The sequence below is a fragment of the Megascapheus bottae genome, chromosome 22, assembly GCF_031878675.1.
Source record: "Megascapheus bottae isolate mThoBot1 chromosome 22, mThoBot2.hap1, whole genome shotgun sequence".
Taxonomy (NCBI): domain Eukaryota; kingdom Metazoa; phylum Chordata; class Mammalia; order Rodentia; family Geomyidae; genus Megascapheus; species Megascapheus bottae.
In genome coordinates this window covers 36155331-36169643 of record NC_143530.1, presented here as the reverse complement: position 1 = coordinate 36169643, position 14313 = coordinate 36155331, and the positions used below count along the sequence as shown (strand labels likewise).

At 46.8% G+C, this 14313-nt stretch overlaps 1 protein-coding gene and 1 pseudogene across 1 annotated transcript in view; one reads left to right on the top strand and one right to left on the bottom strand.

Annotated features, from left to right (window-relative positions):
- The window catches only part of Jarid2 (jumonji and AT-rich interaction domain containing 2), a 229312-nt gene extending 225638 nt beyond the window's left edge, over nt 1-3674 (bottom strand). The window contains exons 1-2 of the mRNA XM_090356506.1: nt 3503-3674; nt 2410-2614 (exon numbers count right to left, since the gene is read on the bottom strand). Of these exons, the coding sequence (XP_090212632.1) occupies nt 2410-2454 (45 nt within the window). The 5' untranslated portion in view covers nt 2455-2614; nt 3503-3674. The remainder of the gene's footprint in view (nt 1-2409; nt 2615-3502) is intronic.
- Nucleotides 3675-4490: 816 nt separating this feature from the next.
- Nucleotides 4491-11757, top strand: LOC150048517 (small ribosomal subunit protein uS5 pseudogene; annotated as a pseudogene).
- The last annotated feature ends 2556 nt before the right edge of the window (nt 11758-14313 follow it).

The window sequence follows — 14313 nt, the reverse complement described above, 5'->3', positions numbered from 1 at the left end:
TGGAGAGACTGGTAGCATTCCAGTGCAGAAGGCAGAAACCGAGAGCTCCTTCCTCTTCCTCTTCCTCCTCCTCCTCCCCCCACGCAACATGGCTCCGCAGCAGCCCTCGCCTCCGTGTCACGCCCTCCTCCCACAGCGGCCCCACCACGCCTGGAACCTCCCGCCAGACTTTTGACGTCACGGAGGGGAAGGTTCCACCCGGGCCCGTCCCTTTGTGACGTCACAATGACAACAGAACGCAGCCCGGAGCGGCCGAGAACCCCGCGCGGCGGGGGGCGGCGGGAGGGAAGGCGGGCGGGGGTGCCGACGCGCGGCGGGGGAAGGACCCGAGTGCGGGGAGGGGGCGTGCTGACGTCTCGCCCGCTCAACCTGTTGCTCTCGCGACTGCGGCGGCGGAGCCGACGGGCGGGGCGGCCGGGAGCCCGCAGGGCCGACGCCATGCTCGGCGGTGCGCGCGGAGGCGGAGAGGGGTGGGGGCCGAGACGCCCACCGCGGCCGGGCGCCCCGCGCCTCCTTCTCCGGCCGGCCCCACGCGCGGGTTCGTCACTCCCCAAATCGCTGGGGCCCTGCAGGCCGCACCGCTTCCACGCCCCACCCACTCGCCAGGCAGCCCCACGGAGCTGGCTCCGGACACCCGGCGGCCCTGCCCGGAGCCCGCCCCCTACAGGCCGCCCGCGCGCCCGCCCGCCTGCTTGGCCTCGGCCCCGGCCTCGGCCCCGGCCCCGGCCCAGCTCGCCCCGGCCTCTGAGCGCCCTCCCCGCGGCAGCCCGCCCGGGCAGGGCAGCAACACCGGCTCCGCTCCCGCAACGAGAACTCGTGCTCTGCCTTCCACAGCGAGCTGCTGCCAGCCGGAGGCTGGAGGGCCGAGCGCCCGAAGTCGCCCGGATCCCCTGGCCACCAGCTAGGAACGGAGGGGAGGGGGGGTAGGGGACACCCCACGCTGCTCTCTAACTTAGGTCCAGGATGGGAGGGGGGACGGTTCTAGTCCAAGTTCTACCACAGCTGCTTTGTGGCTGCCTGGGAGACGGACGTGCCCCGGGAAGACGTCCACGCTCCCAGGCGAGGCTGTCTCGGTGCCCGAGTTTAAACTCGTCCTTTGCATCCTACCCGGCCCTCTGCAATGCGGATGTATTTTAAATTCTTAAATTCTTCACGGAACAGCTTTGTAAGTTAAGCTTGATTATTTAACCTCACGTTTCTTTCATACAACTATGAAGTTCACGTGTCTAGATGATCAGCCCCCCAGAAGAGGCATTCAAGCTTTTCTAGAAATATATACATATACACATATACACATATATATTTACAAAACCACTGCCACGAAGGTCATCTTCCATTATACACTTCATATCCATCAGAAAGAAAAAAATTAACTCCAATTTGTCGACTCGAGTTAAATAAAACTTTCCTTGTAACACTGCATTATACCTTCATGTGGCCTTCTGAAAAATTGAGTTCATGGCTTTCAAGCATGCAGCTAATCACGGACCACTCGGGTGCCTATTTGGTTAATCCCTCGGTCCCCCTTCCTTGCTCCCTCCACCCAAACTTAAAAAAAAAAAAAAAAAACCACCACACACAAAACAAAAACACACTCCCCATGCCAATCAAAATGTAGCTGTAGTATGCATAAAACAAATTGAACTATTCCAAGCCATTTAAATCTCTGTATGATCTCCCAATTTTAGAAGCTCAATTAGGGGAATATTATTTGTAGTCACATACATTTCACATGCATTTCCTTAAAAGCAACCAAAAATGTATTGCTTTTCACCTAAAGTAGAAAACCAAATTTAAAACAAAAAAAGTCTACCTTATTATTAAAGTCAATCCCAACAAATGCATTCGCTGTAACATGATTCCCAACTGGGTTAGGCTGAAAACCAGATAAGCCAAAACAACCACATACATTAAATTTGATGTGCCAATGTAAAGATCGCCATAATCGGACGCTGGATTGCAACTTAAAGGGCTTCCAACATATATGCCTTACCCAACCTTCCAAGTAACATCAACAATAATAATGACAGGCTCATTTGTATGCAACGTGCAATATGTGGCCAAATCCGCCCGAGAATGCAGTTTTAGTTACATTACCGCAGCCCCCCCCCTCCACCCCACCCCAAGCTCCACCAAAATCCCTTGCCTTTCATCTGAAACTAGATTATGGTTGTGTCATTCGAGGTCAATTTATTCACTTATATGTCTACACCAATCGGGTTTTTTTCCCCCCCGACCAAACTAGGCAGACACGACTTTGCCTGAAAAGCCCTCTTTCCGAAAAGAAAGAAGCAACCTTATCGGACGCTCAGTTTAAAACCCTTAGGCTGCAGAATTATGTATAAACTTGACATTCACAGCCATTGCTTAAAATTGCAAGTCAAAGGATGTGTTGTTAGGGGGACTTACGTATTTCTTCTGAATGATATTCCTCTTGGGTCTTTCCTTGCTCATTCTGAGATCCAAATGCTGATTGTAAGAGGGGACAATTGCTTCATGAATTTAAAGCCGTCAGAAATTTACAAAAAAATATCCTGGTGGTTTTTTATTGTTGGTGGTGGTGGTTGATCTTGTAATCCGACTTTTCTTCCTCGTCCCCCAAAGCCAGATTCGCCTTGAAATAAATCCGAAAAATCGGGCAAGGGAGAAGGAAAAAAAAAAAAAAAAAAAAGCCAAAGACGAACGAAGCAAACAACAACAACAACAAAAAAAAAATAATTCACTTTAGTAAACCATTCATCCTGGAAAATTTTCCCCCGAAACACAGACAGCACAAAAAAAAAAAAAAGAAAAAAAAGAAAAGAAAAAGAAAAAAAAAAACCGACGCCCTTCACTTCCCCCCCCTTTTTTTATTTTTTCCTCCAAAAAACTACATCAGCGAAACGTGAGGGTCCTTAGCGCCTGATGTGTAGTTACATCTTGGAGCAGAACAGGGACGGATAAATTTTAAAAATGTGGGAAGTCACGTTCGTGCTGCAGCGGCGGTGCGAGCAGAAGAGTCAACTCCAGCGGCGGCGGCGGCGGCGGCGGCGGCGGCGGCACGGCGAGGGCTCGCCGAGTCTCTTTTTTCCGAGCCCCCTAACCAATGAGAGGGAGGCTATCCAGCCCAACTTTAAATGGACTCTGCTTTTATACAAGTTAGGGCTCCTCGGGTAATTCCCCGCCGCACGCCAAGCCGAAAACTCCCACAGCTGAGCCACCGCGCGCCTACCTAACCCGCACCCAACGCCCCGAGCCCAGTCCACACCACCACCACCCGCCCCCCCGCAGCCCTGTCGACTCAACTCCGGAGACACTTGGACGAGACCCCCTTCTTCCCCTTCTCCTCCCGGGTTAAGCGCTCAGGAGTAGCTCCCACGCCGAGCCCGGGCGTGAAATTGAGCGAGGCTCCCTAGCTCAATGCATGGCACGCTCGGTCGCTCCACCTCAACCCCTTTCCTCAGCTTGCCGCTCACCTCACAGCAGCCACACGCGAGCCCCAGCCCCCAGCCTTTACATTTACCTGCAGCGGGACAGTTCGGAACCAGTGCCCCCAGGACGCCTGGCTCCGGGGAGAGCCGCCTATTCCCGGGGCACCTCAGAATGGTCCCCTTGATCTTCTGGAAGTTGTAGTCCCCCGACTACAAAATGGCTATGGCCACGGGATGTCGGAACTACAACTCCCAGCATGCCGCGCGCGGCCTGTCACTCAACTCGCCTCCCTCCTCCTCCACCACCCCCCCCCACCTCCCTTCCCACTGCCAGCCCAGCCAACAAACGCTTGGACGTGTCCCGCGTGCGACACAGCTCGAGGCTGTGTCGGGATTGGACGTGGAGCGTGTGGTCCGCGAGCGAGAAACTCCCCACGCCGGCCCGGCCCCCTCCCCGGGCGGCGTTGGCGGCCGCCACTCCGACCCCGCGTGCCCCGCCCCCACCCACGGCGCGAACCGCCTGTGGAATCGAGGAATCGCGCGCGCGCGCGCGAGCGCGCCGCCGAGAGGGGGGGAGGAGGAGGGGGAGCGGGCCGCCAGGCTTCTCCCAGGAAGGCCTCGGAGCGTGGCGGCGCGGGGGCGGGGGCGGCGAGCCCGGGGGTGGGGGGTGGAGACCGTCCTAAGCAAAACTGGGCCACGCACCAAGAGGAATCCTCGGTGCGAAGTCGCGGGTCGGCGGCGCCTGCAGCTCCCGCCGTGCCGCCGGTGTCACCTCAGGACAGCGCCGGGCGTCTTCGCCCCGGGCGTGCGGCCGGAGGCCGGGGTGGTCCGAGGTCACCGCGCCTCTGCAGCCGCACACGTCTGTCCTCCGTCCCTCTCCCCCTTCCCTCAAGTCCCCCACGCGAGGGGCGACCGTGGGCTCGGCCCACCCCCGGCTCAGCACGCGGCCCCGCGGTCACCCGCGAGCGCGGCTCCGCCCTGCGGGCCGCGAGGCCGTCGCTGGAGGCCCAGAAGTGAAGCCCCGGCCGGCTTTTGCCAGGCGGTTCGTTTGCCCAGTGCTGCCCTGATGTAGCTGGAAATATGGAGACTGAACGGGCCCCACAGACATGCAGGCCACTGGGACGCGCCTCGAACTCAGAGCTCCCAGAATGCCCACCCCCTGCGCCTCTTACCCGCCCCGGCCCCGCACCCGCTCCTGGCTTCCCCGCCTTACCTGCCCGGGCCTCCCAGCCCAGCCTTCCCTACCAATCCTGCTGTGCCTCCGTGGGCCTTCACCTTATTAATAACTTGGTGAAGGCCCACACCCCCATACTGCTTTGTCAATGGCCTTGGGTAAGTGGGTGTGTTTAAGCAGGATTTTAGGGAAGTCTTTTTTTTTTTTTTTTAAATAATCTGCTGTCAGACTAACCTCAGAATAAAATGGGGGGTAAAAAAGCACCCCTCCTTAGTTCTGCTTACAAGCATATTGAATACTTCCCATTCCCTACTGTGTCTTTCAAAAGTATGTAACCCGAAAGAGTTAATCTTGGTGTCTAGAAAGCTCTAAAGCTGGCGTTTACAGCCCCGGATTCTAATCGCACTTTGACCATTTTCAGAAAGGTAAGACCAGCAATTTCCTCATCTACAAAGTACTGCCCGTAACTTACTGGGTGCATTATATAACCTAGTTTAGAACCAGGCAAGTGATCGGAAGCTTTCATTCGACATAAAAAAAAACCTTTTAATTACTACTTTACCTTTTCAGAAAGTCGGAATGTATTCTAAAATGGAAAAAAAATGTTTATTTTACAAACTGAAAAATTGAAAAATCCAAAATACTGCAAAACTTGTTCACCATTTAAATTTATTACTGACAAAAGCTCAGTCGATTCATTCACTTGGCCCACCCAAGTGACTTTATTTAGCTTTCCACTAGGTGTTTTCAAAAGCCTTTGTGATTATGACTAGTATACTAAAGGTGTGTGCTTAGCCACATTGTTATGATTCTGAATAGCTTTCTGTAAGCTGGATGTTAAGTCTGTCAACTCGTTCTTGAATATTAAAAAGCAGGGGTGAGTTTTTCTGGGTTCCCTCAGCTAGCTGGGCTTCTCAACTCTTGCCCTGTTAAATCTTCGGCCAAACAACTACCTCCAAGTCACTATAAAATGTGGGGGAAAAAAAAAAAACATAGTTGAAGCCTAAGAGGGATGGGGAAAAGGAAGGAAGAAGTGTGCTGATTTCCAAAAGATAAGGATAATATTAGTGTTATGTTCTCTGAAGAGGAAAAATAGATTGACCTTCTCAGTGATTGAAAGTCTTTCCTGTTGTGGAAGAAGCAGTCTCCATATGAACTTCCTTTCCCTGCCATCCTCACCAGGACAAAATGTACCCATCTTTACTTCTCTCTCATTTAAAATGTCCATGAATCTAATTTGGGATGGGGACATGTATAAGTACCTTGACTCTGTAGAACACAGGCCAAAACTGTCCTCATCCCTGAGTACGTAGACAACCCAAAAGTCAGCATAAAGAATCACACAGCTCCGTACAAAAAGCAGCCATTGGCCACAAAAAGTGCTGTATTAGCAAAGTGGAAAAGGTGCTAAAGGGAACACACAGCTGAGATAACCAGGAATTACTGAAATGTATACTGGTTCAGAGGTTTGAAGCATGGAAATATTTCACCCCTTTGCATTGTATCTTTACTTCTTTACATTCTCCAATTTTACACCCCCAGATCTTCTCTCCAATTAAAGATAAGCTTCCTGAAATCAAGGATGGTGTTACATATTTACATACATTCTTTTTTCTGGTAGTTGTTGTTGTTGTTGTTCCTCCTCCTCCTCCTTTTCCTCCTCCTCCTCCTCCTCCTCCTCCTCCTCCTCCTCCTCCTCCTCCTCCTCTTCTTCTTCTTCTTCTTCTTCTTCTTCTTCTTCTTCTTCTTCTTCTTCTTTTCTTCTTCTTCTTCCTGAGGGGTGGGGGGTTGTGGGACTTGAACTGAGGGCCTGGGAGCTTTCTTTCCCTGAGCCTCATTGTACTCAAGGTTAGTACTCTAGCACTCCAGCCACAGCACCATGTCTACCTTTTTCTGTCATTAATTAGAATTAAATAATCTCACAGGGGCCAGGTTCGGTGGCTCATGCCTATAATCCTAGCTACTCAGGAGACTGAGATTTGAGGATCTCAGTTCAAAGACAGCCCAAGCACTAAAAATCCATGAGACTCTGATCCAATTAACCACCAGAAAACTGGAAGTGACACTGTGGCTGAAGGGGTACGTTGATAGCCATTAGCTGACGTTCTCAGGGACAGTGGCCAGGCCCAGAGTTCAAGTCCCACGACTGCCAAAAAAAAAAAAAAGGAATCTCATAGGGACTTTCCTGCCCAAGCTGGCTTTGAACCACAATCTTCAGATCTCAACCTCCAGAATTAGCTAGGATTGCAGGCATGAATCATCAGCAGCAGGGTAGTGCAGCCACTTTTATTCTTCTTCCTTTCTTTCTTCCTGGTGTTTTGTTGTTGTTGTTTGTTTTTGTTTTGCAGAGGAAGGAAAGGGTAGCTCAGGCTAACCTTGAATTCCCTATATAATCCAAGCTGTCCTGAACTCTTCTCTGGACATAGTTTTGAGCTTTATTTTATTTTATTTTATTTTTTTTTTTGCCAGTCCTGGACTTGAGCTCAGGGCCTGAGCACTGGCCTTGGACTTTCTCAAGGCTAGAGCTCTACCACTTGAGCCTCAGCACCACTTCCGGCTTTTTTCTATATATGTGGTACCGAGGAATCGAACTTCATGCATGCTAGGCAAGCACTTTAACCACTAGGCCAAACTCCCGGCCCTTGAGCTTTATTTTTTATTCTGTGTTATACATTCTGGTTATATAATTTTGATATTCCATTAAATTACAGTGAAATTTTTATGAGGCCATGACTTGTCTCAAATCAAGGCCAGTCACCAGATGAGAATCATATACTTCCATCATCAACACTGGGTGACCTTAAGCCATTCCCTGTCCATCTTGGCTTAAGATCTATCATCTACAAAACAAGACAGTTAAGTTCAATTATTGCCAAAGATATTTCTGAATCAACTGTCCTAATTCTACTTTGACTTTTGTACTATGCATATGACTATATATGCATAGTATAGGGACCAGTTCTGGTACAGTTTTGAAAGAGAATTGCAAGGCATAGTTTCTTTACACTTAAATGCTATTCATTTTCTACTATAGCCTTATCTAAGATGTTTTTCATTTGCATAATCTTCTTTCTTTCTCTCTTTCTTTCTTTCTTTTTTTTTTTGCCAGTCCTGTGCTTGGTTTTTCTCAATGCTAGAATCCTACCACTTGATCCACAGCACCACTTCCAGCTTTTTCTATGCATGCTAGGTAAGCACTCTACCACTAGGCCAAACTCCCAGACCGCATAACTTTTTATACTACTTAGAGCATATTTCAGCCAGGTGCAGTGGCTCATGCCTGTAATCCTAGCCACTCAGGAAGCTGAGATCTGAGGATCAAGTTCAAAGCCAGCCCAGGCACAAAAGGACCTGAGACTTTTATCTCCAAAGAACCTCTAGAAAACAGGAAGTGGGGCTTGGCTCAAGGGTAGGGTAGTAGCCTGGAACGGAAGAGCTCAAGGACAACCCCCAGGCCCAGGGGTAGGGCAGTAGTCTTGAACTGAAGAGCTGTGGGACAGTGCCCAGGCCCACCAAAAAAAAAAAAAAAATTCATTTAGCCCATAAAACAATTCAGATCAAGATATATATTATTATCCTCACCCTTTCAATATGAAAATGAAATATTAAAAGGTGGTGACTTCCTCAAGATCATAAAACTAGTAGAATAGAAGATTCAGGGTCGGAGTCCAGGAGCATAGCCTAGTGGTAGAGTGCTTGCCTAGCATGCATAGAGCCCTGAGTTCAGTTCCTCAGTTCCACATATACAGAAAAAAACAGAAGTAGTGCTGTGGCTCAAGTCGCAGAGTGCTAGTCTTAAGCAAAAAGTGCCCAGAATAGTGCCCAGGCTCTGAGTTCAATCCCCAGGACTGGCAAAAAAAAAAAAAGAAAATTCAGGGTCAGGGTCAGGCTGAGGGCTCATTTTCCACACATCCTAAGTATTCCATAATGTGAAAAGACACAATTCCTTGAAAGAAATTAATTCTTGGAGCCAGGAGTTTGGCATAGTGGTAAGAGTGCTTGCCTAGCATGCACAAAGCCCTGGGTTTGATTTCTCCATACCACCTACACAGAAAAAGCCAGAAGTGGTACTGTGGCTCAAGTGGTATAGCTCTAGCCTTGAGAAAACCCAAGGACAGTGCCCAAGCCAAGTTCAAGCCCCAGGACTGGAAAAAAAAAGAAAAGAAAAGAAATTAATTCCTTAATAAAATGAACTTAGTAACTAACATATATGATGATAACCCAGTTATGGGTTTATAAGTCCCAATTGAACAGGGCATCAATGGCTCATGCCTATAATCCTAGCTATACAAAAGGCTAAAATCTGAGAATCTGTGTTGAAGCCTGCTTGGTCAGGAAGGTCTGTGAGACCCTTATTTACAATTAATGATTAATTAGCAAGGAGTAGAAAATGGAGCTGTGGCTCAAGTGGTACAGCACTAGTCTTGAACAAAAAAGCTCAGAGATGGCACATAGGAGCTGAGCTCAAGCCCCAGGACTGGCAAAAAAATAATAATAATTAAAAATAAAAATAAAATCCCAAAGTGGTACATAATTTTCCAAATATATTTTGCCACAGAAACATTTTTCTTAAGAAGCTGGTTTCCACAGTATAATGATAAGAGAAACATTTCACCTAATGAATTTATACCTCATGATTGACAATAACTCTTACCTAAATGATGGAATACCTTATGCGAAGTTTCTAATTTTATATAGATCTGTCTTTACATGTGGAGGGAAGGTAGCGAGGAGGAAGGATGTAAAATAGTCAGGTTTGACTGACATTAGATTTATAAATAACTATGAGCCAGTGTACTCAGAAGGTGGGAGCTGCTATTGAAAGAAGGAAGAAAGCTATTTCAAGCCAAGTGAGATTTGCAAGAGTATTTTAAAACACACTAGGAGGTAAACCCAGAAGTAAACAGCCATCTTAAAGATGGAGTGAGTGATGTCAAGGAGACATTACTTCTTTTTTGTTACTCAGTGCTTCGTGTCCCTGATTTTATGATCATATTTGTCAAACCTCAATAAAGTGCTACAGCACAAACCAGACACATCACATATTTTAAAATCTAAAAACTCTGTAGACCTTGTTGATACAAGTCACTGAAAGTCCTTGGATCTTTGAATTATTTAAAATTTTTGAACTGTCATTACTATTCTGCTTAGATTGTGTCTTATGTTACTAAGAAAGAGCTGGCTCTGATTCAGAAACTCTGGTTAAGTCAGCCAAGATGAGAAATCTACAATTCCTAAGAGTAGATATTACCATTCATAATAATGCTGTACTCTCTGTTTGAGGGGAACAGAAACAATTTGTCAGTGGTCAGCTAATATTCAGTGATACTTTGAGGAAACTGAGGCTCAGACAGTACTAATGGACATGCCTTTAGTTCTAAGTTCAAGAAGTCTAAAAGAAAAAAAGGGGGGGAAGGTAGTTCATTTTGTTCACTTAAGTAGAAATCCAGAGTCATAATTTCAAGAATAAATGATGTCATCATCTTCACCTCTCTCTTTCCTTCTTTTTTTTTTTTAATCTCCATTTACCTCAACATTTTTCTTACCTGTTGGGTTCTCCAAGCAGCTAGGGAAGTTAGCTTCAAAGAAAACTCTTCTTTCCTGCTGTGAACATGAGCTAGAGCAAAATTTGTAATCAAAAGGATAGGAGAAAAATACATAGTAATCACTACCCAATATGAAAGTCACTAATTCTTTGCTCTGTCAGAACCCTTTCACTGTTAAGTAGTCTATGTAGTCACTGGCTTCTAGAGTAGGGCACTAGAGTTGGGACTACTCAGTCAATCCATCTTCCACATGCTGAGGTTTTTCCAGATCTGAGTGCCACCAATGTTTCTTAACATCTCTGTTAGACCTTTCTGCCATCAGTTCTATGAATCCATGAACTTCTTAACAAAAACAGTCTTTGGGGGCTGGAACTGTGGCTTAGTGGTAGAGTGCTTGCCTAGCATGCATGAAGCCTTAGGTTTGATTCTTCAGTAACACATAAACAGAAAAAGCCAGAAGTGGTGCTATGACCCAAGTGGTAGAGTGCTAGTCTTAAGCAAAAGAAGCTCAGAACAGAGTCCAAGCTATAGACCCTGTCCTCAAAACATACACACATAGCATTAAAAAAGTCACGTAACAGTTCAAGATATGATGAACTGAGACTATAATGCAAGGTAAAAAATTACAAACCAGGTACAAGGACCTAGTACTACTACAAAGAAAGACAAAGTGACAGAGAGAGAGAGAGAGAGAGAGAGAGAGAGAGAGAGAGAGAGAGAGAGAGAGAGAGAGAGAGAGAGAGAGAGAGAGAGAGAGAGAGAGAGAGACTAAATGGAGGACTGCTCTGGGAGTGGGAGGGCCTGGAGGCCCTGGGGTCCCAGTCTTGAAAAGCCATAGTGGCTTCCGAGGAGGCTTCTGTAGCAGCCTCCAGGTAGAGGCTGGGGTCGCAGTTGCAAGGGCTCATGGGGGCAAGGCCGAAGACAAGGAATGGATCCCTGACACTAAACTGGGCCGCCTGGTTAAGGACATGAAGATCCAGTCTTTGGAGGAGATCTATCTTTTCTCCCTGCCCCTCAAGGAGTCTAAGATCATTGATTTCTTCCTGGGGCATCCCTCAAGGCCAAGGTGTGGAACTCATGTCTGTGCAGAAGCAGACCCATGCTGGCCAGCAGACCAGGGTCAAGGTGTTTGTGGCCACTAGCGACTCCAGTGGCCATGCCAGCCTGTGTGTGAAGTGCTCCAAGGAGGTTGCCACTGCCATCCAAGGGACCATCATCCTGGCCAAGCCCTCCATTGTCCCTGTGAGGAGAGGCAACTGGGGGAACAAGATGGCAAGCCTCACAATGTCCTCACAAGGAGACAGGCCGCTCTGGCTCTCTGCTGGGTGTCTCCTCCCCACCCCCAGAGGCACTGGGATACTTTCAGCTCCTGTCCCCAAGAAGCAGTTGATGATGGCTGATATTGATGACTGCTACACTTCAGCTAGGGGCTGTACTGCCACGTTGGGCTACTTCGCCCAAAGCCACCTTTGATGCCATTTCTAAGACCTACTATTACCTGACCCTGACCTCTAGAAAGACCATCTTCACCAAATCTCCTTACCAGGAATTCACTACCATCTTGTGAAAACCAATACCACAGTCTCTAATGCAGAAGACCCATGCTCCAGCTGTCGCCACAGCATAAGATTTTATACAAGAATAATGAAGTAAAGCAAGCCTGGACCAAAAGAAAGAAAGAAAAGAGAGAAAGAAAGGAAGCAGGGAAGGAAGGAAGGAAGGAAGGAAAGGAAGGAAGGAAGGAAGGAAGGAAGGAAGGAAGGAAGGAAGGAAGGAAGGAAGGAAGGAAGGGAGGGGAGGGAAATATTTCATGAGTTAATCCTAGCTAGCTACTCTGATGTGCACAATGCAGAACATCAAGATTCAAAGTCAAACCATGCATTACATCTATAATCCTAGCTATGCAGAAGGCTCAGTTCTGAGGGTCACAGTTCAAAGCCAGCTCAGAAAAAAAAAGTTTATGAGACTTGTTCCAGCAATTAACTACCACAAAACCAAAGTGCAGCTATGATTCAAGTGGTAGTGTTAGCCTTGAGCAAAAGAACTCAGGGATTATACCCATAGAACTGGTGTGGGGGAAAAAAAAACAAGATTAAAGCCATCCTGGGCAGATATGTTCCCAAGACTCCATTTCCAAAACAGCACAAAGCCGTGCTTGAGACATGCTCAAGTGGTAGAATACCAGTTGAACAAGCAAAGCTAGACAAGGGCAACAGCATGAGTTTAAATCACAGTACTGGGAAATATTAATTTAAAAATTATTAGTTTGAGGATGTAGCTCTGTGGTACAATGGTAGCATACTTGCCTAGCATGAGTGAGGCCCTAGGTCCCAGCCCCATCACTGTAAATGAATATATGTATGTATTTAAGTACTTAAATGTATCTATTATAAAATTAGGAAGAGGGGTGGGGACTTTGGCCTAGTGGTAGAGTGCTTGCCTAGCATTCACGAAGACCTCGGTTTGATTCCTCGGTACCACAAGTATAGAAAGCCAGAAGTAGAACTGTGGCTCAAGTGGTAGAGCTCTAGCTTTGAGAAAGCCCAAGGACCAGTGCTCAGGCCCTAAGTTCAAGCCCCAGGACTGGCAAAAAAAAAAGATTTCAACCAGTCTATATATACAGAAATTTTGGTAATTTATTATTCTAGATAAATACACCATAAAGGGGGGGAAAAAAAAAACCTAGCTCAGGAAAGCAGACTAGTGGGTAGAGTGCTTGCACACGAAGCCCTAGGTTCAATTCCTCAGTACCACATACACAGAAATAGCCAGAAGTGGCACTGTGGCTCAAGTAGCAGAGCAAAAAGTACCCAGGCCCTGAATTCAGTATAGATTTTTAGTACAATGTTATTACAAGATTAAATTGGAATCTAAAGATTAAAAGTTTAGTTTTAGCTATTTGTGACCTTAAATGAGTCACTTTGCTAGGCCTAAAGGGGCCAGGTGATGATGGCTCACACCTGTAATCCTAGTTATTCAGGAGGCTGAGATCTGAGGATCCCAGTACAAAGCAAATCTGGGCAGACAAATCCAAGGAAATCTTATTCCCAATTAACCAGCAAAAAGCTGGGAGTAGAGGTGAGGTAGAATGCTAGCATTTAGCCAAAAAGCCAAGCAAGAGTGAGGTCCTAAGGTCAAGGCCCAGTATTGGCATTAAAAAGAAGAAAGAAAACAGGGATGGAGCTAGATTTCCTAAAGACTTCCAAATCTAATAGTCTATAATATAATTATATGCAAAACAGTACAGATCTTGGTAATTTATAATCATACCAACATGCTATGATATATAAACTTGTAACATGATAGTAAGTTCTTAGACATATGCACAGTATATAAAATATGAACAGTTTATGCAGCACTTATAAACTCTGTATATGGGCAAGGATTTTTTAAAAATCAAAAACCTATTCAAAAATGGGGTTAAATATATAGATTCAAGGGTCAGGAGTTTCGCCTAGTGATAGAGGGCTTGCCAAGCATGAACAAAGACCTGAGTTTGATTCTTTGGTACCACATACATAGAAAAAGCTGGAAGTGGTGCTGTGGCTCAAGTGGTAGAGCTCTAGCCTTGAGAAAGTCCAAGGACAGTGCTCAGGCCCTGAGTTCAAGTCCTGGGACTGGCAAGAAAAAACCCATATATATAGATAGATATTCAAATAAGACAAACATAGGTCAGTGGTACTCTGTTTGGGACAACATGTTTGAAGGAGAAATCAAGAGCCAAATTGATTGGAAAATTTGTGTCTCCTAAGCAACCTCAGTACCAAAATGATTCTCCATGGATTATTTTTCCTTCTTTTTTTTTTTCCTTTGGTCAGTCGTGGAACTTGAACTCTAAGCCTGGGTGTTGTCGCTGAGCTCTTCAGCTTAATGCTACCGCCCAACTCCCTGAACCACAGCCCCACTTCTGCTTTCCTGGAGGTTAATTGGAGATAAAAGTCTCATGGACTTTAGTGCCTTGGCTGGCTTTGAACCACATTCCTCAGATCTCAGCCTCCTGCATAGATTACAGGCATGAGCCACAATGCCTGGTGGGATTTTCTTTTTTATGTGTGCCAATCAAGGCTAGGGCACTGTTCCTGAGCCTTCTTTGCTCAAGGATAGTTCTCAACCACTTGAGCCACAGCTCCACTTCCAGCTCTTTTGGTAGTTTAGTTAGTGGAGATAAGAGACTCCTACACTT